This window comes from Onychomys torridus, chromosome 7 (genome assembly GCF_903995425.1).
Source record: "Onychomys torridus chromosome 7, mOncTor1.1, whole genome shotgun sequence".
NCBI classification, from domain to species: Eukaryota; Metazoa; Chordata; class Mammalia; order Rodentia; family Cricetidae; genus Onychomys; species Onychomys torridus.
Window position 1 is genome coordinate 106,936,159 of NC_050449.1, and position 22,194 is coordinate 106,958,352.

The 22,194-nt window shown below is 42.6% G+C and overlaps 1 protein-coding gene across 1 annotated transcript in view; it reads left to right on the forward strand.

Moving 5' to 3' along the window:
* The window catches only part of Dync1li1 (dynein cytoplasmic 1 light intermediate chain 1), a 34,876-nt gene extending 13,257 nt beyond the window's left edge, over window positions 1-21,619 (forward strand). Inside the window, exons 3-13 of the mRNA XM_036193677.1 lie at window positions 3,333-3,449; window positions 4,111-4,341; window positions 6,737-6,906; window positions 9,793-9,886; window positions 12,764-12,899; window positions 13,402-13,513; window positions 15,090-15,149; window positions 16,217-16,261; window positions 16,855-16,975; window positions 19,268-19,420; window positions 20,755-21,619. Coding sequence (XP_036049570.1) covers window positions 3,333-3,449; window positions 4,111-4,341; window positions 6,737-6,906; window positions 9,793-9,886; window positions 12,764-12,899; window positions 13,402-13,513; window positions 15,090-15,149; window positions 16,217-16,261; window positions 16,855-16,975; window positions 19,268-19,420; window positions 20,755-20,867 — 1,352 coding nt within the window. The 3' untranslated portion in view covers window positions 20,868-21,619. The remainder of the gene's footprint in view (window positions 1-3,332; window positions 3,450-4,110; window positions 4,342-6,736; window positions 6,907-9,792; window positions 9,887-12,763; window positions 12,900-13,401; window positions 13,514-15,089; window positions 15,150-16,216; window positions 16,262-16,854; window positions 16,976-19,267; window positions 19,421-20,754) is intronic.
* The last annotated feature ends 575 nt before the right edge of the window (window positions 21,620-22,194 follow it).

Sequence of the window (22,194 nt, forward strand, 5' to 3'; positions counted from 1 at the left end):
ATTTTATTTGTGTGTGTGTGTGTGTGTGTGTGTGTGTGTGTATGTCTTTGTATGAGTATGTGCTGGTGCCTGTTGGATCCCACTGGGGCTGGAGTTACAGATAGCTCTGAGCTGCTTGTTGTGGGTGCTAAGAACCAAACTCAGGTACTCTTAACTCTCCAATAAACCACCAGGAACACTTTGTTTTGAGTTGGATGTGTCTGTGTTGCCATTCTCTTCTCTTTTTCCTGTCTCACCTCTGTTTCCTCTTGACACCATGATTAGAAACACCAGTGAGCCCAGTGTGGTGATGCACACCTTTAATGCCAGCACTTGGGAGGCAGAGGCAGGTGGATCTCTGAGTTTGGGGCTAGCCTGGTCTACAGTACAAGTTCCAGGGCAGCCAGGGCTATACTGAAAAACCAAAAAGAAAGGAAGGAAGGAAGAAAAAAGACATGAACAGTGGGCAGGTGGCCACTGTCATCTTGTGTCAGCATTCAGAGAATAGAGGCAGTCATTCAGATTTGTGACGCAAGTGGCCTTGGCTGCTGCTGCTTCTGCTTCATCATCATCTTTTCCTCCTTTCCCCCTTCCTCCTCCTCCTCCTCCTTCAACATGAAAATGAAAATAGGCTAGAGAGATGGCATAGCCATTAAGAATATTGGCTGCTATTCCAGAGGACCCCTGTTCAGTTCCTGCACCTATGTGGCAGCTCACAACCAACCATGTGTAACTCTAGTTCCAAGGGATCTGACAGCCTTTTCTCATCTCCACTGGCACCAGGCATGAATCTTGTGCACAGACATACATGCAGGCAAAGTACCTATATACATAAAATAAAAATAAAATGAAGAAAAATATACAAGGTTTCATGTAGCCTTGGTTCAAACTTAGTAGCTGAGGATGACTTTGAACTTCTAAACCTTCTGTTCTACCTATTAAATATAGGATTACAGACATGCACCATCATACAGGTTTATGTGGTTGTCTTAGGGTTTCTTTGCTGAAGAGACACCATGACCACGGCAACACTCATAAAGGAAAACATTTAATTGAGTTGGCTTACAGTTTCAGAGGTTTAATCCATTATCATCATGGCGGGACATGGTGGTATGCAGGCTGAAATAGTGCTGCAACTGAGAGTCTTAACCTCTTGACCTGCGGGCAACAGGAAGTAACCTGAGTGTCACACTGAGCATAGCTTGAGCATAGGAAACCTCAAAGGCCATTCCCACAGTGACATACCTCCTCCAACAAGACCATACCTACTCCCAAAAAGCCACACTTCCTAATAGTGCCACTTCCGATTTGCTTATGGGGGCCAGTTACATTCTGACTACCTCAGTGGTACTGGAAGGGAATCCAGGGATTTGTACATGCTAGGCAAGACTCTACCAACTAAGTCACATCTCAGTCCTTAAACTTTCTATATTTGCTAAGTTTAAATACTACCTTCTCCTGCCATTAATATTTTTAAGGCTATTTCCTACTTTTGTCTGTTCTATCTTCCTTCTCTTTTCTCTTGTACAATTTGTTATCTCTTTTATTTTTTTTTCTTCTTTTTTTTTTTTTCAAGACAGAGTTTCTCTGTGTAGCCCTGGTGACCTGGGACTAGCTCTATAGATCAGGCTGGCCTTGAACTCAGAGATCTACCTGTTTCTGCCTCCACAGTGCTGGGATTAGAGGTGTGCGTCACCACCGCCCAGTTTACTATCCCTTTTCTGCTGTCTCAACCCCATGTCTCATGGTTAATAATGGAACCCACTTGTTTGTTTGTTTTTTGAGACAGGGTTTCTCTGTGTAGCTTTGCACCTTTTCCTGGGACTCACTTGATAGTCCAGGCTGGCCTTGAACTCACAGAGATCCGCCTACCTCTGCCTCCCGAGTGCTGGGATTAAAGGCATGCACCACCACTGCCCGGCGGAACCCAGTTGTAGATGTAATTCTGAATGGTTTTATTAAATAAGAAACACAGAGCCAAATGCAGAGTTAAAAGCCCAAGAGGTCAGAGCAGCCACCAAGAGCTAAGACCAAGACCGCCTTCTTACCTCTCATTGTCACTGTCATCCTTCCCCTTAGAAAGAGACCTACTTCCTGTGTGTCTTTTTATTGAGTTTCTGTTCTGCCTTCTCATTGGTTGTAAACCCAACCACATGATCTCCTCGTCACTGCCTGTCTATACAGACCTCCAGGTCTGTATGGTTCATATTGAGATTAAAGACATATATCTCCATGCTGGCTGTATCCTTGAACACACAGAGACCTGCCTGTCATGTGATCAGGATTAAGGGCATGTGCTGCCACTGCCAAGGCACTTTTATTTATTAACATACAGATAAAATCACATTTCAGCACAAATGAAATATCACCATACCTAGTTCTCTGCCTGACACAAATCAGGCCACTCCTAGGTCAAGAGCAGTAGCAGTCCTGTAATCCCAGATGAGACAAGCAGATCATGAGTTCGTGACCAACCTGGGCTATACAGTGAGACCTTTTCTCAAAAAGAAGGGGTGGAGAGTACTGGAGGAATGGCTCAGTGGTTTAGAGCATGTCTGCTCTTGCTGAGAATCTGTGTGTGTTTTCCAATACCCATGTTGGATGGTTCACAGCCATGTGTAATCCATGTCCAGGGAAATCATAGTATCTGACCTCCAGACACCTGCGCTCATGTGCACATACCACACATACCCACACACATAATTTTTTTTAAAGATTTATTTATTTATTATGTACACAGAAGAGGGCGCCAAACCTCATTACAGATGGTTGTGAGCCACCATGTGGGTGCTGGGAATTGAAGTCAGGACCTCTGGAAGAGCAGTCTGAACCATCTCTCCAGCCCCACACATAATTTTTAAAGTAAATATTTTTTAAAAATCCAAAAAGAGAGTGGTGGTTCTGTTCCCATCCTTGCCCTCTGCAGTTTGTGGTATACTTTGTATACCTTGCCTGTACTCTGGTCTTTAAACAAACAAAAACGGTGTCTCTTTGTAGCTGAGATTCTTCAGACTGAAAGCTAAGAGGGAGCCCTTTGCTCCTTATAAATTAAACTAGGATGATGTACATGTGGCATTTCCTGATGCCATGGCATCCCACTTTGTCTCCATAAAAGACTCCGTTTATAGCAGGATGGAAAAGATTTACCAAGAGTGATAGCAGTACTTGGAGAAGGGAGTCTGGCATGGAGACTTTGTCTTCAGTGGTGCAGCTGCCCATCTATCTTCCATCAGATTACTTTTGTGGCTGATGCCACTTGAGCTAGCTTTTCACAAAGTGCCAGAGAGTATCCTTGGTCCATATTAGAATTAAAACAGACTTTTTCTCTTCTTTTTTAAATATTATCTATCTAGGTGAAGATGGAGCTGGAAAAACAAGCTTAATAAGAAAAATTCAGGGAATAGAGGAGTACAAGAAAGGAAGAGGCCTGGAGTATTTGTATTTAAACGTGCATGATGAAGACAGGGATGGTAAGTGTGGCTTGTGTGACACTGGCCTCCTGAAGTCAACTTGGAGGGCCCTGCTGTTCTCCACTGCAGTTAGCTTTTCTCTAGTTTGTCATTGCTCAGCAGATCTGGGATGTCACTTGGGTCAGTGAATAGTTATGTCTAGACATCTAATGATGTGAAGTCAGGTTTCAAATCATATTGCTTTAAGCATCTTACAGCACCCTCTGTGGAATGTTAACCCTCTCACCATCCTTAAAAAAACCATCTCAGTTTTGAAGTTGGTTCTCCTGCACAATGATGATTGTTTTGCCTACCCCCTTTTCACCTCTTCCTCATTTTCCATAATAATGTAACCATCCTCATAGTTGTTTTCATTTGCTCAGTCTTTCTTTCTTCTATAGACCACTGTCCTTTTTGTGTAATTTCTTGAGTATGTACATCTCTATCTGCTGATGGTAAAATATGAACATGGTATTTACTGTCTTGCCTTTAAAGGAATAGGAAGTAGAGAAGGGGTGCTCTGTCCTATAATCACCTGTTACATCATTTTAGGTTTTTCTGAATTGCCATACTTGACCCAAATAGTTCAACTTTGTTGATTATAACAGACATCTCTTGTGGATAATGAAATGACTTAATAGTGCTGCTAGAAGAAATGGTGTGGATGCTTTTGTCTTTCTAGATCAAACAAGATGTAATGTATGGATCTTGGATGGAGACCTGTATCACAAAGGGCTGCTTAGGTTCTCTCTGGATGCTCTTTCTCTGAAGGACACTCTGGTTATACTGGTCGTTGATATGTCAAAGCCGTGGACTGCTTTGGATTCCTTACAGAAATGGGCAAGCGTGGTGAGAGAACACGTTGACAAGATGAAAATACCCCCTGAGGAGATGAAAGAAATGGAGCAGAAGTGTGAGTGGTCAAGAAATACTAACGTGGGCTTCTGATGCAGCTATCTTAGCTGGCTATAAAAATCATTTTGATTGTCTTTTCTACGAACCAGATTCAGTGAAGGAAATGTAATATGATTATCATTTTGAAATTCAATTTGAATGATGCACTGACTTTTACTATTTAAAATATATAATATAGTAACTTCTTTGATAGAAGTGTGTTTTATTGCTGTGTATTCATTTTGAAAGGTCATTTTTATGGCGAAAAATGTGAACCTTCAGTTGCTTAATTCCAGAGGTTTGGTGACTAGTACACTTATCAACTTTGTCAATATGAAAAGATGTTAACATAAATAAAAAGATGTTAAGTTGGTTTTGTTATTTACAGAGTACATTAGAGTGTTATGTATATGTTTGTTTGGTTTTGGTACAGTGTCTCCCTTTGTAGCTTAGGTTGGACTCAAACTTAAAATCTCCATGCTTTTCTTCCCCGGTGCTGAGATTACAGGCATGTGCCACACACCTGACTGTCCTAAAAGATTTCAATCTGTAGTTTTCTTTCATTGATGGTCATAGCTTGTGGAGTTGTTTCCCTTCCCAACCCTTAATCCATGCTTGTACTGGAACTGTGTTTGCTTCTAGTTCATACTCTTGTGTGTGTTATGTGTGAGTTTGTGTAGACATGTGCATGTAGATCCCCTTTATTTAATTTTGTGTGTATATTTTAAGAAATGTACACATGTAAGGCAGATCCTTAACAGAGTCCAGGGAAAGACTTTGGATCCCCTAGAACTGGAGTACAACAGTGTGAGCTGCCCATGGTGCTAAGAACCAAATTCTGAAAGAACAATATGTGCTTTTAAATGCTGAGCCATTTTTCCAGCCTCTCCACCTTATGTTTTGATTCATGGTCTCTTGCTGAACAGCTCACTTCTTCAGCTTGGCTAGCTTGTCTCTGCATCCCGAGTGCTTGGATTACAAATATGTGTTACTGGGCGTAGCTTTTATATGAGTGTGAAGATCTGAACTCAGGTCCTCATGTGTGCCCAACAAGTGCTTTTCCAACTTAGGCATCTTCCCAGCCCCTGTTAGAAACTCCTCAGTAGGTAAGGAATTGTGGACATACTTGATTAAGATCTGTATTCATCCAGGGCATGGTTGCTCACCTATGATCCCAGCACTCAGGAGGTTGAGGTGGGTTCCAGACCAGCCTGAGCTACATAGGCAAAACCTCTTGCAAGAGAAAGAAGTACCCAGCTGAATGTGGTGGCTCATGCCTATAATCCTAGCACTCTGTAGGCTGAAGCAGGAGGATTTAAGGTGTTACAGTCGGAATTACTCCCACTCAGGTTATGCTAGAAAAACAGGTGTATTCTCCCATGCTCAGTAAGCACTGTTTTTTTTTTTTGTTTGTTTGTTTTAAATTTTATTTTATGTGTATGGATGTTTTGCATGCATGTCTGTCTTTGTGCCATGTGTGTGGAATGCCTATGGAGACCAGAAGAGGGCATCAGATCCCTTGCAACTGAAGTTACAGATGATTGTTAGTCACCTTGTGGATGCTGAGAATTGAACTCAGGTCCTCTGGAAGAGCAGCCAGTGCTCTTACGCTCTGAGCCATCTCTCCAGTCCCAGCACTATGCCTAAGTTGTAGATTCTTCTTCTACCTTATTTAGTTTTCTCTAATTCCTGCAGTGTCTGGCCTTTAGAGAAGTCAGAGGGCGTAAGGTTCAGCGTGTGTGTGTGTGTGTGTGTGTGTGTGTGTGTGTGTGTGTGTGTGTATACACGCTCGCGTGCAGTGCACACGTGTGGAGACTGTATGCAGGATACACACTAAACACAATCAATTGTATTTTTTACTTGCGTGTGTGGATCCAGGCGCAACTGCTTGTGGAGGTCAGAGAGCAGTTGGTAGGCATTGGTCCTCTCCTCCCACTTTGTGGGTCCCAGGTATCAGATTCAGTCACCAGGCTTGGCAGCAGCTACCTTTACCACTAAGCCATCTTTCTGGCCTCCGAAGTCCTATACAACTAACTGACCGTGTGCAGAGCCCCACTGTGTGGAGTTGTCAGTGGGGAATTGTGCTGTAAAACCAGTATTGTGAGCCAGGTGGTGGTGGCGGTGGCTGTGCACGCCTTTAATCCCAGCACTCGGGAGGCAGAGCCAGGCAGATCTCTGTGAGTTCAAGGCCAGCCTGGGCAACAGAGTGAGTTCCAGGAAAGGTGCAAAGGTACAGAGAAACCCTCTCTCAAAAAAACAAAACAAAAAAACCAGTAACATGGGCCCATAAAGTGAGTTTTGTTTCTTCTCCCATGTAAGATTATGTCTAAGCCCAGAAAAATAGAGTTAGACTGGCAGAAATAGCAGAGGCTCACACAGTGCCATCTCTAAACCTTCTTTACTTGGACTTGCAGTGATTAGAGACTTCCAAGAGTACGTGGAGCCAGGAGAAGACTTCCCAGCTTCCCCTCAGCGAAGGGCCACAGCTGTGCAGGAGGACAGAGATGACAGCGTTGTCCTCCCCCTGGGTGCAGACACACTCACACACAACCTGGGTCTCCCGGTACTTGTGGTCTGCACAAAGGTCAGTTTGCTTCCTGGGAGTCTCGAACAGCATGCAGCTACTTTGTTTTTGGGGTGTTAGTTTTCCTAGATGACTTTTTGCTTTTTTTGGAGGGTGGGGGAAGTTTCGAAATAGAGCTGTGTAGCTTTGGAACCTGTCCTGGAACTCATTCTGTAGACCAGGCTGGTCCTGAAGTCACAGATCCATCTATCTCTGACTCCCCAGTGCTGGGATTAAAGGCGTGCACCACCACTGTCCAGCTACAGCTGTCTTTTATCACCTGTTATGTAATGTTGGTATGCCATTATTAAGAACTTGTTAGTTGTGTATTTATTAAAAGGCGTGTTTTCAAAGTCTGTTGGCTTACTGGACATGGTGACATACACATGGATCCCAGGTTTTTTGTTTTTTGTTTTGGTTTTTTCGAGACAAGGCTTCTCTGTAGCTTTGGAGGCTGTCCTGGAACTCGCTTTGTAGACCAGGCTGGCCTCAAACTCACAGAGATTCGCCTGCTTCTGCCTCCTAAGTGCTGGGATTACAGGCGTGCGCCACCACCGCCTGGCTGGATCCCAGCTTTTAGGAAGCAGGAAACTCATGAGTTCCAGACCAGCCTGTGCTACATAGCCAGACCTTATCTTATACTGAATATATTTTGTAATGAAAAGATACCTCTTTTGAAGTATAACTTATCTGCTAAGCCCATTTTCTCTCCACTTAGTCCTAAGTAATGTGTTTTTACTATTTGTCCATTGTGGAATAGTTGAGAAAGTGTCAGGACATAAACTGTTCTATTCCATTCCATCAAAACACAGGGCTTTGTATATGCTAGGCAAATAAATGTTCTGCCATTGAGCCCCACTCCTAGAGCTAACAGAACCATAAAGGCCTGAAATTATTCCTGCTTTTTAAAAAAAAAAAAAAAATTTATTTATTATGTATACAGTGTTCTGCCTGCATGTGTCCCTGCAGGCCATACGAGGGCACCAGATCTCATAACAGGTGGTTGTGAGCCACCATGTGGTTGCTGGGAATTGAACTCAGGACCTCTGGAAGAGTAGCCAGTGCTTTTAATCTCTGAGCCATCTCTCCAGCCTTATTCCTGCTTTTTATACTATGAAAAAGGTGCATATAATGAGAAGAAAGTGAAGAAATCTGCTCTCATCTTTGGGATAAAAATGAATAAAAACAAAACAAACCCCTAATGACCTGGCTTAAGTTTTATTTTAAATTTTATAAAACTTACTAGTAACTAAGGAGTAAGATGGAAGTATTTAGATGCGTTTAAACCTGTTACCTGATTTTCAAGTGGTGATTTTGGTGTAATGCATATTGTTACATCTTTTCTCTAGAACATTATTTTACAGACACTGGAATCTGTGTGTAGTTCATGTTTGTTTGACCCTGGTTATTGGTAAATACATCAGTATTTTGGAACTACAACTTAGTTCATAAAAAGCATTTGTGACTTATGTGTGTGTGAGTTTTTCTATAGTGACCAAATTGTCTGAGGACAATTTGTGGGCAGCGGCTCTCCTTTGAGCATTTGGGACCTGGGACAGAGTGCCTGATGTCAGCTGGCCAGGGCAGCAGCCTCTGCACTGTCGTTCTTAGGCTGATGTAGTTGAGTCACATTCCCATCCTTTTAAGGACACACAGTCTTGGTGTTCTTATACTTTTTGTTTTGTCCCGCACCCCTACTCCCACACACACTTTTTTAAAACTCATACACTAAAGAATGTATATAAAGTACTTCTCACAGTGTCTTAAGATTTTAAGAAATACAGTGTGCCACTGCGCCTGACTCAGTTAACCCTTTCTAAGGAGTGAGAGGATGCTGGGAGCTAACACATACTCTACCACTGAGCTATATCTCCAGTCCCTTATTTAGGTTAAAAGCTATTTACTAAATTGCTGTACTTCACCAATATGTCAACAGTATAATAAAATGTCTTTAATCACTTGAAATGTCACCTAGTAGTATTTAAAATGGTCAAGCTAGTGTTCATGATTATCTAGGAAGACTGTTCTATAATGTATGTGTGTGTAACAAATATATATATGAAATTTGACTCCAGACTGTTGCATATAATAATTAACAATCTACAGTGTTTATTTTTTTATATTCTACACTTTCTTTTTTTTAAATTTATTTTATTTTTATGTTCATTGGTGTTTTGCCTAGTGTATGTCTGTATGAGGGTGTCAGGTCCCCTAGAAATGGAGTTACAGACAATTGTGAGCTGCCATGTGGGTGCTGGGAATTGAACCCGGGACCTCTGGAAGAGCAGCCAGTGCTCTCAACCCCTGAGCTATCTCTTCAGCCCATATATTCTACACTTTGAATTTGGAAGGGTTTCAGTGAGATCATTTGGATGTCATGGTGTTTGAATATGCCTCTTGGTATTGTCCTTGGTGTTTTTCTGTAGCAAGGAAGAACTATTCTTGTTAACTGTGCAGGTGGTGTTTCACAGGCATCCTTGCTTTGTTATGGTGAGACTGTGATGAGGTGAAGCATCAGGAAAGAGAGGAGGGCCACAGGTGAAAGGAAATACACAGCTGTGTTCTATAGAGCTGAAGTAGGGTTAGATGAACTCATTCATTTAGGAGATTGGTGGCTGAATGGCAGATGTGACCACTTGACATAAGTCTGTTGGTCTTTATTCTTTTATGTACTGAAACTGTCTGGAGCATCCTGGCCAGATGGAGTGTAACACAGAAGCCAGTGCTGTTTAGGATGTCTCTGTTGATATTCCAGGTTCTGTTAGTCGGTTACCAGAGTGTACTGGTAACTTGTTATGTTTTCTTCTCAAACATTGAACTGTTTGGTTGTTTACATTATCCTATTGGATTTCAGTGTTTAAATTAAAGTTACTGCAATGCTGTCTTATGATTGCTTTATATCCACAGTGTGATGCCATTAGTGTATTGGAGAAAGAGCATGACTACAGAGATGAACACTTCGATTTTATCCAGTCACACATCCGCAAGTTCTGTTTACAGTGTATCCTTTAGCAGTGCCCCACAAGCAGACCCATTAGGATGACTTTAGAAAGTCTGTGAGTATTATTAGTCCACCAGTCCACTTGCCGGGTCACTTACATGCAGGTGTTCTGAGGTGTTACTGTAGTGTTAAGTTTGTGTTGCTCTCTCTGCTTTGTTGAAATTATGGGAGATGGAGACAGAAGTAAATGGGAGAAAACAGACTTATTCAAAGCTGGTCCTGAATAGGTTTGTTCTCAAGTCTCTGTCTTGGGAGAAGGGGCACAGAGATACAAAGTACTTTTATGGGACACAAAAGGTGTTCAGTGAGAGAATGAGCAGGACAACCCCCAGGGTTGGGGGTTGGCTGCTTTTCTCTGGAGTTTTGGGGTATGTGTGTGTGTTTGTGTGTGTGAGGGAGAGAGAAAGGAGAGAGAGAGAGAGAGAGAGAGATAGATAGAGATAGAGAGAGAGAGAGAGAGAGAGAGAGAGAGAGAGTGTGTGTGTGTGTGTGTGTGTGTGTGTGTGAGGCAGGCAACCTCTAAGTGTCGGGATTATGGGCTGTACCTCTACACTCAGCTCTGGGTGTGACCTTTTCAGAAAGGGCATCTCCCCATGAAAAAAGCCATCTGGGTCAGCATCTACAGTGTTGGTTGGTTGGTTGGTTGGTTTTTAAACAGACACGTCGTTTTTCTGAAGTCAGTTCATGTGAGCTGAAGAAAAAGGGTCATTACAGAAGCCTCTTTTTGTCTATAGTAGCACACTAAAGGGATGGTTCATTAAGAAATTGGGGGAACAAGCCGAGCCAGTCACCGGAGCAACCAATAGCTGACAGGGACATCTGAAGAGAGATGCTATGTGAATTTACCTAGCTGTTTCCTGAGGTTCAAGTCTCCTTCCCATTGGCTGAAGGTCATAGCCGCCCTTGGCTTTTGTTCATCCAGGAAGTCCTGTATGAAAGCTGAACTTGGTTGTGGTGTAGTTTGAATTTATTTCTGTTTCCTTTTTGAAAGGTTGTATTTTATCTACTTAAAAAAAATTGGGGAAAAGTTTGGGAAGAGGGGCACAACTAATGGCTCTTGCCCACTCTGTTATATGTGGAGGCAAGAATTGAAATATGTAATGTTAATTTGCCATGTTTAAAGAATTGTGCTTAAGAAAAATAATGATGAGGCTGTGTCGGTTTGAATGAAACTGGTCCCCATAGGCTGTTTGAATACTGCTCCCCAATTGGGAGTGCTGGTGGAGGAGGTTAGACTGTGCGGCCTTGTTGGAGAAAGTGTGTCACTGCAGATGGGCTTTGTGTAGAAGTACAGCCTGTAACCCAGGCACTTGGAACTGACACAGGAGGCTTTAAGTTCTAGGCTAGTCTAGACTACACAGTCTGTCTCCAAAACACACACACACACACACACACACACACACACACACACACACAGAGAGAGAGAGAGAGAGAGAGAGAGAGAGAGAGAGAGAGAGAGAAAGAGAGATCAACCAGCTAAACTGTAGAGAAAAGCAAGCAAGCCCCAACAGAGCCTAGGAACCATAGTATTTTATATTTACCTAAAATTACGTATGATACCTATAAGTATGTGCCATAGATAGAGATAGATAAATGGATAGATTGATTTTAGCGTTAAAATACGCACAGACTTTCTACTTTGTGCTTGTGTAAAGGATGTGAGCTGGCATCTTGCTCCGTCCTGCTGCTTGCTGCTATGCCTCCCTGCCGTGCCAGGCTTTTCTCCCTCTGGAGCTGGAAGCTAAATAAACTCTTCCTTCTCTAAGTTGCCTTGGTTCTGGTACTTTACCACAGCAACAGAAAAGCAACTAATACACAGGTGTATGTGGAAAATTACAGTGTAATATACTGTCAGTCTACCTGATTGAAAACTATGCTAGGTATGGGGAGCATGCCTGGAATCTCAGCACCTAGGAGGCTGAGACAATAGAATGGAGTTTGAGGCTAGCCTGGGCTATATAATGAGTTCAAGGCCAGTCTGGTCTTCATCCTGAAACCCTGTCTCAAAATCCAAAAAGCTGTATCCATCCATCTATCCATCCGTGTGTGTGTGTGTGTGTGTGTGTGTGTGTGTGTAGTGTATTTGTCCATGCCATATGTGTAACAGACAGGAGAATGCTGGTGTCTTCTTTGTTGCTGCCCACTTTATCATTTGAGACAGGATTTCTTACTGAATTTGAAGATCACCAGTCAGGCGGAGGCCAGCCAACAAGCTCCTGGGGTCCACCTGTCTCTGCCTCCCACTTTTAGATCCAGATGGTTGCTGGATTTGAACCTGGGTCCTCTTGCTTTCACAGGAAGCACTCTTACCCCTCATACCATCTCTTAAGCCCCTGTTCACGTCCATTCCCCTTTAAGACAAGGCATCACTATGTGATCCAGGCTGGCTTCAAACTGATGATCCTTCTGCCTCAGCCTCCTTGGTGCTGCGATTCCAAATGTGTCCTGCCATGCCCAGCATTTTCATGTGTTTTAAATATGGTAGTGGTGTCATTATGGTTAAATTTACTTATAGTTCTTAGCCTCATGAAACATCTACCCCCCTAAACTAAATTATAAAAAATTATTTTATTTTCCTTATAGCACATAAGTATTTTTTACTTTTGAAAAAAAAAATTTTTTTGAGACAGACTCACATATCACAGACTGGCTTTAAACTCTCTGTATAGCTGAAGCTGACTTTGAACTTCTGGTCTTCCTGCTTCTCCTTCCTGAGTGCTGGGTAATTCAAAACTTCTTGCTAAGTGTATCATCATATTAGATACCCTGGATGCTTCCTCCTAAGCCACTGTGCAGATGGATATGCATGTTAAGCTGAAAACATGGTTTATGGTACCTTCATGAATCTCATGCTTTTTTCCTTAATGAGATGACTAGATGGTGCAGCGCTTATTTACACTTCAGTGAAAGAGAACAAGAACATAGACTTAGTTTATAAATACATCGTCCAGAAGCTGTACGGGTTCCCCTACAAGATCCCTGCGGCAGTGGTGGAAAAGGATGCAGTGTTTATGTAAGTGTGCTCAAAGCACGGTTTATAATGTGCTGTTGCTCAGGCTCTGTGTTCCATTTTGAGATGGGACTGGGAGGCCTGTGTGACAAGTGGGTGGGGATAGATAGTTTGTTGATAACCTGTCCGGACCTACATCTCATTGCCTTTCAGTTTACTGCCTGTCTTTTGCAAGTTCTGTGCTGTTTTAGCTAAATTGTCTGTGAGGTGCCTTATTAGTGCATCTGTGTATTCAGCTATTACAGTATATGATGCCCAAAATGGAGTGTGGACTTGGTTTTACAGTCTTTTGTGGGAGGGGCTGGTAGAATGCTTCTCTAGCATGCATGCAGTCCCGAGATTGGTCCCTGAGGCCAATGGTAGAGCACTTCACTGCATGCACTAAGCTGCCACATGTCCAATCCATAGTGCTGTGCTCCCTTAACTCCCCAAAAATGTTCCATGGGTTAAGTGAAAAAAAATGATAGTGTAAATATTTGATAGTTTTATGTGCATTTCTCTTCAGTCCAGCAGGGTGGGATAATGATAAGAAAATAGGAATATTACATGAAAATTTTCAAACTTTGAAAATAGAAGATAATTTTGAAGACATCATAACCAAACCTCCCGTCCGAAAGGTAAGTTTTATCTAGACCTAAGTTAATATCTAGACCTAAGCTGAGAGTTACTCTGTCATCTGTAATGTTAAGGGTACAGAAGGAGGTCCCCTTAACTGTTCTGAGAATTGCTGAGTGTGTGTGACATGTGCACCTGTCCCAGCAAATGTCGGCTGACTACTCAACTGCCGAACATTAGTCTTTCTATCCTTATATTTCATACTCTAGATCTGAATCACTTTCTAACATACTTTGGAAGCCACATGAGTGGACGTGTGGACCTTGAACACTTAGAGTGCATGGAGATTGTGGACTTGGGAGGCTACAGCTCTTCCCACAGCCAAGGCAACCCTACAGTAGTTTCCTCTACTCTACCCATTGAGGCATACTCACCGCATTGGCTCACGGCTGTCTAAAACTTCCCATTTTGTTAGTCTTGGCTAAAGTTTTACTTTAGGACTGTTAAATCAAGTTCCAGAAGGTATTTTTCTAAGGTATACATCATGACTTTATATTAAGCTGTACATACATAATGTTTGGTAGATAAATACAGATATAGATGTTTCTGGAAGTGACATAAAATGAATATTTACATGTAATTCTTCTCAGATTTAATGCAGCATTTTAGGAAAAATAATACTGCTGTAATAAATATTATGAACCTTCTGTCTTCTGTGTGTGGGTTGTTAAGTAGTGAGAAAAGCAAGCTCCAATGAAAAATGAATCAGCATGTTAATTTGGTTTGGATATCTATTAAATAAATAAATAAATAAAAAGGAACCGTACAAAAATGCTCCCCATTTTATTTGTGTATGGGCATGTTTGTTGGTGTGGGGGCATATACACAGGAGCATAGTTGCCTATAGAGATCAGGAGAGGGCATTGGATCCCCTGGAGCTAGAGTTAGAGTGAGTTGTGAGCTGCCCAATGTTGATGTTGGAAACCTAACTCAGTTCCTTTGCAGGACCAGAGCACATTCTTAACTGCTGAGCCATCTACCCCTACCCCCCTTTTAGCAACATGATTATGCTTTATGGCGTCCTTCTCATTCATTCATTGCACTCGGGCACTGTTTAGGTACAGAGTGCTAACTAGGAAGGAGAAGGATACACATATAGTAATAAGCTGATATATAACTGGGCCTGATGGTACACACCTGTAATCCCAGCTCTTTGGAAACAGAGTGGGGAGGATTGCCACAAGTTTGAGGCCAGCCTACTCTACATAATGACTCCCAAACCAGCCTGGACTGCGGAGTGAGATGCTGTCTTTTAAAACAACAGCATGAGCTCTAATACATGGGTCATGAGTGGTAATGGAAAGTGTGGAGATGAGCAGGGTGTGGTGCCACTAGAAGACTGGGCCTGAGGGGCTGCTATAGGAGGGGAGAGTGTCGGAGCTGGGGACCCGGCTTGGTCCTGGTCACTGGTTGTGAAGCTTTTCAGTATAAAGCTAGCAAAATTACACACTGCACTAGGGCATCACTTATGTAAGAAGAGATCAAGTTCAAGTTCTTGAACTGTCTTTCAGTTAGTCTATGGGTGGTGGTAGCAAAATGTATTCAACTTACTCATTTCATTCACCTTACTTCTTTCAGTTTGTGCATGAAAAGGAGATCATGGCAGAAGATGACCAAGTGTTTCTCATGAAGTTACAGGTATGAAGTCACGTTAGAAGTGGTCTTTGTAGAATTAATTATGCAAAGATTGTTTGTTTGTTTGTTTGTTTGTTTGTTTATTTGGTTTTTTTTGGGTTTTTTAGAGACAGGGTTTCTCTGTGTAGCTTTGTGCCTTTCCTGCATCTCGCTCTCTAGACCAGGCTGACCTTGAATTCACAAAGATCCGCCTGCCTCTGCCTCCCGAGTGCTGGGATTTAAAGACATGTGCCACCACTGCCCAGCTGCTTTTACTTTTTTAAAAATTAAATTATTTTAATTAAAAATACTTTCTGCCTATGAATTTTTTGCTTGCACATATGTATGTGTACTATGTGTGTGTCTACTGCCCAAGGAAGTCAGAAGAGAGCTATAGGATCTCCTAGAACTGGAGTTTGGGAGGTTGTGAGCTACTGTGTTGGTGCTGGGATTTGAACCCAGGTCCTTGGAAGAGCAACTAGTATTTCTAACTGCTGAGCCACCTTTCCAGCCCCTTATTTATTTACTTACTGATTGATTGATTGGTTGGTTGGCTTTTTGATACAGGGTTTCTCTGTATGACAGTCCTAGCTGTCCTGGAACTTGCTTTGTAGACCAGGCTGGCCTTGAACTCACAGAGATCCACCTGCCTCTACCTTTCATTAAAGGTGGGCACTACCATCACCTGGCTAATTTATTTATTTTTGACACACGGTCTCACTGTGTAGCCCCAGCTGGCTTGGAACTCATAAGGATCCACTTGCATCTTTTTCTTGAGGGCTAGAAGTGCTGGAATTAAAGGTATATCACTGTGCCTGGACCATGGTTACTTTTAAGGTTAATGTGCATACAAATGTAAAAGTTAAGCTGTGGCTAGGTGCTGGTAGCACACACCTTTAATCCCAGCACTTGGGAGGCAGATCTCTGAGTTTGAGGCCAGCCTAGTCTACAGAGTGAGTTCCAGGACAGCCAGGGCTACAGAGAAACCTTGCCTTTAAAAAAAAAAAAAAAAAAAAACCTGTATATTGTCTTTAAAAAGACAGTAATGTGAGCTATGCATGTCTAAACTGGAATTATTTTTTCTCCCCCAGTCTCTTTTAGCAAAGCAACCACCAACTGCAGCTGGAAGACCTGTGGTCAGTATTATAGACTTTGACAAAACTATTAATGTTCAATACATGCTATTGTAGTTCTCTTAAACACACAACAGTGTGTATGCTTCAATATAAACTTCAGTTGGTAATTCTTCTGGAATTGTGAGATGTTTTTAGAGAATCTGTACTCCTTTGTAGAACATTGAAGTGTAAAGCTCCCATGCTCCTTCTATACCTGTGTATTACTGTATGTCACCACACAAACTGTGTGTATTCTTTTACAAACCCTCAAGACAGCCTTACAGAGGAGTCCTGTTACAGAATAGTTCCATGATGTAGATGGGTCATGACTTCCTGATCATGCAGCTGGGAAACCAGCTCTGTCTCCCAAGCTAGTGCTCAGAGCTGTACTTCATTATCCCATGCATTACTCCCTCTCCACTAGTGCAATGATTGGTATCCTAAAGGGGAATAATTCCTAATAATGAGACCGGGATTATTAGCATTTTTATCAATGAGTTGTAGTGTAAAAGCTAGTAGTATAGTTGGGGATGGTAGCAGAATGTTTTTTTTTTTTTTTTAATATTGTGAAGGTTTTAATTTTTAGTATTTGTGCTTTTCTCATTTTTACCTAGGATGCCTCACCAAGAGTTCCTGGAGGCTCCCCTCGAACACCAAACAGATCTGTGTCATCTAATGTTGCCAGTGTGTCCCCCATCCCTGCGGGATCAAAAAAAATTGATCCGAACATGAAAGGTATAGCTCTGTCTCTTGGAGGAAGCAGTGCAGTACATTTTATAATGAACATGCTTGTCTGGAATCTACTGAAGTGTTTTCCTTTCCTGCTCCATACTCCTAAGCTTTGTTTGATAGATAGGAGCTCATAATCAGCTGTAAACACCACAGTGTCTTCTCAGTGTATCACTGTGTTCATGGTGAAAGCTTTACTTATTCTCCTATGGGAGACATTGGAGAAATTAATTCTGATAGTAACCTAGGGTTGGTGAAATGGTTTAGCTGGTAAAGGCACTTGCCACCAACCCTGACAACCCAAGTTCAATCCCTAGAACTATCCACATGGTGGAAGGAGAGAACCACTCCTGCAAGTTGTCCTGTAACCTACACACACACACACACACACACACACACACACACACACACACACACACACATGCATATACACAGAGATGTAGCTAGAGTTTTCCTGGTCCTGCCTGGCCCACAGTCAGGACAAATCTCTCTCACCTGCCAGTCCTGCAGCCGCTCAGACCCAACCAAGTAAACACACAGAGACTTAATACTTCCTAAACTGTTTGGCCTAATGGCTCAGGCTTCTAGCTGTCTAGTTCTTACATCTTAAATTAACTCATTTCTATAAATCTGTACCTTGCCTCGTGGCTTACTAGTATCTTTTTTTTTTTTTTGGTTTTTCGAGACAGGGTTTCTCTATATAGCTTTGCACCTTTCCTGGAACTCACTTGGTAGCCCAGGCTGGCCTCGAACTCACAGAGATACGCCTGGCTCTGCCTCCCGAGTGCTGGGATTAAAGGCGTGTGCTACCACCGCCCGTCGGTTTACATGTTGGTACTCATGGCTGCGGCTGACAGCGTCTCCTCTCAGCCTTCCTGTCCCAGAATTCTCTTCTCTGCTTGTCCCACCTATACTTCTTGCCTGGCTACTGGCCAGTTAGCATTATTTATACAGAGTGATATCCACAACATACAGAATAAATGTAAAAAAGATTATGAAGCTCTTTTAGAAGGGAGAGGTAGCTGGTCAGTGGTGGCACATGCCTTTAACCCTAGCACTCTGGATGCAGAGGCAGGTGGATCTCTGAATGAATGAGTAAATAAGAATTTAAAAAGGGAGGGGAGAGATATATTAGCATCTAACATATATGTTTAAATGATTTTGGACCAGGGCTGCCGAAATGGCTCAGTGGTTAAGAGAGAGCACTGGCTGCTTTTGTTGAGGACTTGGGTTCAGTTCCCAGTACTTGCATGGCTGCTGAGCCATATGTAATTTCGGATCCAGGGGATCTGATGCCTCTTCTGATCTCTGTGGGCTCCTATACAATGTGGTCCCCATGCATACATATATACACACACACTATAATAAAATATAATAAAATAAAAGATACTCTTGGCCCCTTAAAATACCGCTTTAGGGCTGGCTAGATCCCTTAGCAAATAAAGTACTTGCTGCACAAGCCCAACCACCTGAGTACAGACCCTGAACACATTAAATGTGAAGAAGAGAACCAACTCCATCAAGTTGTCTCTGGCCTACACATGTGCAGTGTTGCCACATCCACTACTACCCGCACGCTCACACATAGATTAGACACATATGTAACTGGAGGCAGAGCTTTTTGTCCTATAAGCCTGATTATACCCAATAAGTTGCTTCCCAAATTACCACTCAGAGGCTTATATTAATTATAAATCCTTGGCTGATGGCTCAGGCTTATTACTGAGTACCTCTTATATTTAAATTAACCCATTTCTGTTAATCTATGTATCACCACATGGTCCCTGGCTTACTGGTACCTTCACATCTTCCTTTTTGGGTTGCTCACAGCGTCTGCCCCAGCTCTGCCCTTCTTTATTTCCATCTTCAGTTTGATTGTATCACCTGACCTTATTCTGCCTCACCATTGGCCAAACAGCTTTATTATCAACCAATGAGAGCAACACATATTCATAGTGTACAGAAGGACAGACAGTACACACACACAATAATAATGAATAAAATTAAGAGTAAAAAGCTATCCTTGCAGGGCTGGAGAGATGGCTCAGAGGTTAAGAGCACTGTCTGCTCTTCCAGAGGTCCTGAGTTCAATTCCCAGCAACCACATGGTGGCTCACAACCATCTATAATGAGATCTGGCGCCCTCTTCTGTATACGTAATAAATAAATCTTAAAAAAAAACAGCTATCCTTGCAATTACTTTTGTGTGTGAGTAGATGAAAGTATAAGTAGTTTGTAATAACTTATGAAAAAATGGAATCTTTGTTCTAAAATGCTTTTTGTTTGTTTGTTTTGAAGCTGGAGCAACGAGCGAAGGTGTCCTGGCCAACTTCTTCAACAGTCTGTTGAGTAAGAAGACTGGCTCCCCTGGAGGCCCCGGGGTCGGGGGCAGTCCTGGAGGAGGGGCTGCAGGGGGAAGCTCCGGCTTGCCACCCTCCGCCAAAAAGTCAGGTAGAGCTTCCTAAGCAGGGCACTATTCTCAGAATGCAGCCTTAGTGGGTATGACGTACAGATGAGTCACATGTGGCTTTAGAAACTGTCACAGAATCTAATTTCAGATCATGTTCATCTCTCAGAAGAAAGTCAAACTTTCCATACTTTCCAGTGTCTGGGCCACTGGTCGCCTTGTCTGGGGCTGCTTAGCTGGCTGTCATGCCCCTGCAGTCTTAGCAGTGTGTCTCGTTCTCTGTGTCCTCAGGCTCCTTCATGTAGTGACCTGTCACAGCTTCCTTTCTTTCCATGGCTCACTAACACACCCTTGTGTGCATAAGCCATATTCCATTTGGCTGTTGTTTCTTCTTCTCCTCCCTCCTTCCCTCCCTCCCTCCCTCCCTCCCTCCCTCCCTTTCTTTCTCTTTTGCCCATTTTGAATAATGTTTCTATGAATGTTAATTTTTATGTCAGCTTATATTTTTAATTAGTTGGGGCAATATTTGAGATTGGAGTTCCTGGGTCATGTCCTGATTCTATGTTAAATTTGTGTGGGGAGGTCAAAAGACAACTTTCTGGTTCTAGTTTTCTTCTACCATTTGGGTCCCAAGGATCAAACTCAGGTCATCAGTCTTGTTGGCAAGTGTCTTTACCTGCTGAGCCTTCACACCAGCCTCTATATTTAAAGATTGGAGAATGGCTGGAGTTTCAGAGAGTTGGACATGTTACCCCTTGGCAGGTTAGGACAGCTCTGGGCCCCTGACCTCTATTCACTGCTCATTTTGAGGCAGTTCTTGCTCCTCTCTCCAGATCTCCAGCTCTGCAGTTGGCTGGATTGTTCACTGCCCTGTGCCCTAAAATAGAAACAGCAACCCCACATGTGAGGTTAAATGATGGCTACCAGTGCACTGCCCTCAGTTTAAAAAGAGGACCTGCCTTTTTAAGGATGTTTATATAATTTAGTAGGCTACATAACATTTTTTATTATTGGGGCTTTTTTGTTTTTTTGAGGGGGGATTTGTTTTTTTTTTTTGTTTTTTGTTTTTTGTTTTAGATAGGGCCTCAAACTCATTATGTAGTCGAGGTTAGCTGTGATCTTATGGCAGTCCACCTTTCTCAGCCTCCTGAGTGCTGAGATTATAGGCATGGCCACCCTGCATAGCTATTGTTTTCTCTTGCCACCCCAACCCCCAAGACCAGGTATGCTATGGAACCTCCTCAGCCTTGAACTCAGCAACCATCTGCCTTAGCCACCGAGGGCAGCCTTAGGAGAAAGTGTAAAGCCAGTGAAAGCATTGGCCAGCTTTAGGGAGAAGACTATGTCTAACTCTTGTTCTTTTTGAAATGCACTGTAGGCCAGAAGCCTGTGCTCTCAGATGTTCATGCAGAGCTAGACAGAATCACACGGAAACCTGCTTCCGTTTCTCCTACAACACCTACGTCTCCTGCGGAAGGGGAAGCCTCCTGAGGACACCAAACAGAGCCATTTGTTCATTCTGCGGGAACGTCAGCTTGCCTCTGCCTTTTCCTTCCAAGTTGGAATTCGGGGGCTGGAAGCTTTTACAGACAAAGTTTATGTCCTTTTTTTTTTTCCCCGTGGCTGCCCATTTGAAAAGAGCTACACAGAAGAAAGACATTTTACATTATATAGAATAACTGTTTGCATTGCTGTTCTGCAGAAGGAAGTAATTTTGGATTTTGAAAAAATTCCCAAACTGTATAAGACTGCAATAGAACTAGGTGATCCTGTTCTCTGGGCCATATAAGCCATACAGGAGCATTTAGGGAAGGGCAGAAAAATGTGTAATTTGGGCAGTTGATTAACTCAGAAGTCTAAACTTGTTTTAGGTAAGACTATTCAAATCATTTTTAAAGATACCATGTTTTTCTGAAGAACACTGATCAGCTATCAGGTTTCACACCAATGACAGTGTAGTCACACCTGAGGCACAGTCGTCTCACTCCGTGATTCTGAAGTTACCATCAAAAGGACTAGAACCATTGGCCAAGATGCTCCTCTAGTCACGAAAGAAAGCACACCAGCTGAGTGTGAGAGCGGCGGAAGTTATGACCGTGTAAAGAGAGAAGCGGCTTTGCAGTTGTCTATACATATATATATATGTCTATATATATGGCTCTGCCTTAATAGACTCCTTTTTGTTCGTGACTTTCAACTGTAATCAGTTAATAAAGTATTTATTCTCTGCAGTCAGGGTCAAACATCGTGTTGCCTTTTCTTACATTCCAGTTTGATTTATCAGATAAGGAATGAAATCTGTTAGTAATTTGAACTGTTTGACTTAATAGGATTACACAGCATTCTGATCTTTCTCAGAGGCAAATGTAATCTGGGAGTTCCGGATCAGTACTAATTTTCCCCACCCCTTTACTTTTTGCTTTCTGTGGTTGTTTTTTTGTTATTGTTGTTTTGTTTTGTTTTTTGTTTTGTTTTGTTTTTTTAGAGACAGGATTTCTCTGTAGCTTTGGAGCCTGTCCTGGAACTAGCTCTGTAGACCAGGCTGGCCTCAAACTCACAGAGATCTGCCTGGCTCTGCCTCCTGAATGCTGGGATTACAGGTGTGCGCAACCACTGCCTGGTGAAAAATGATTCCCTCCCACAGCAACAAAATCAATAAAATTGGCCAAAGTCCTTAGCTAAGGGTGGGGCCTTATGAGTCCCCTCCCCATCCCTGCTGGAATGTTGACCGATGACCTTTGCAGGTATGGCTGCTGTGAATTGAAGGTGTGGCAACTATGTCATATCCAGAAGACAGCCTTCAACAACACTCCTGCTC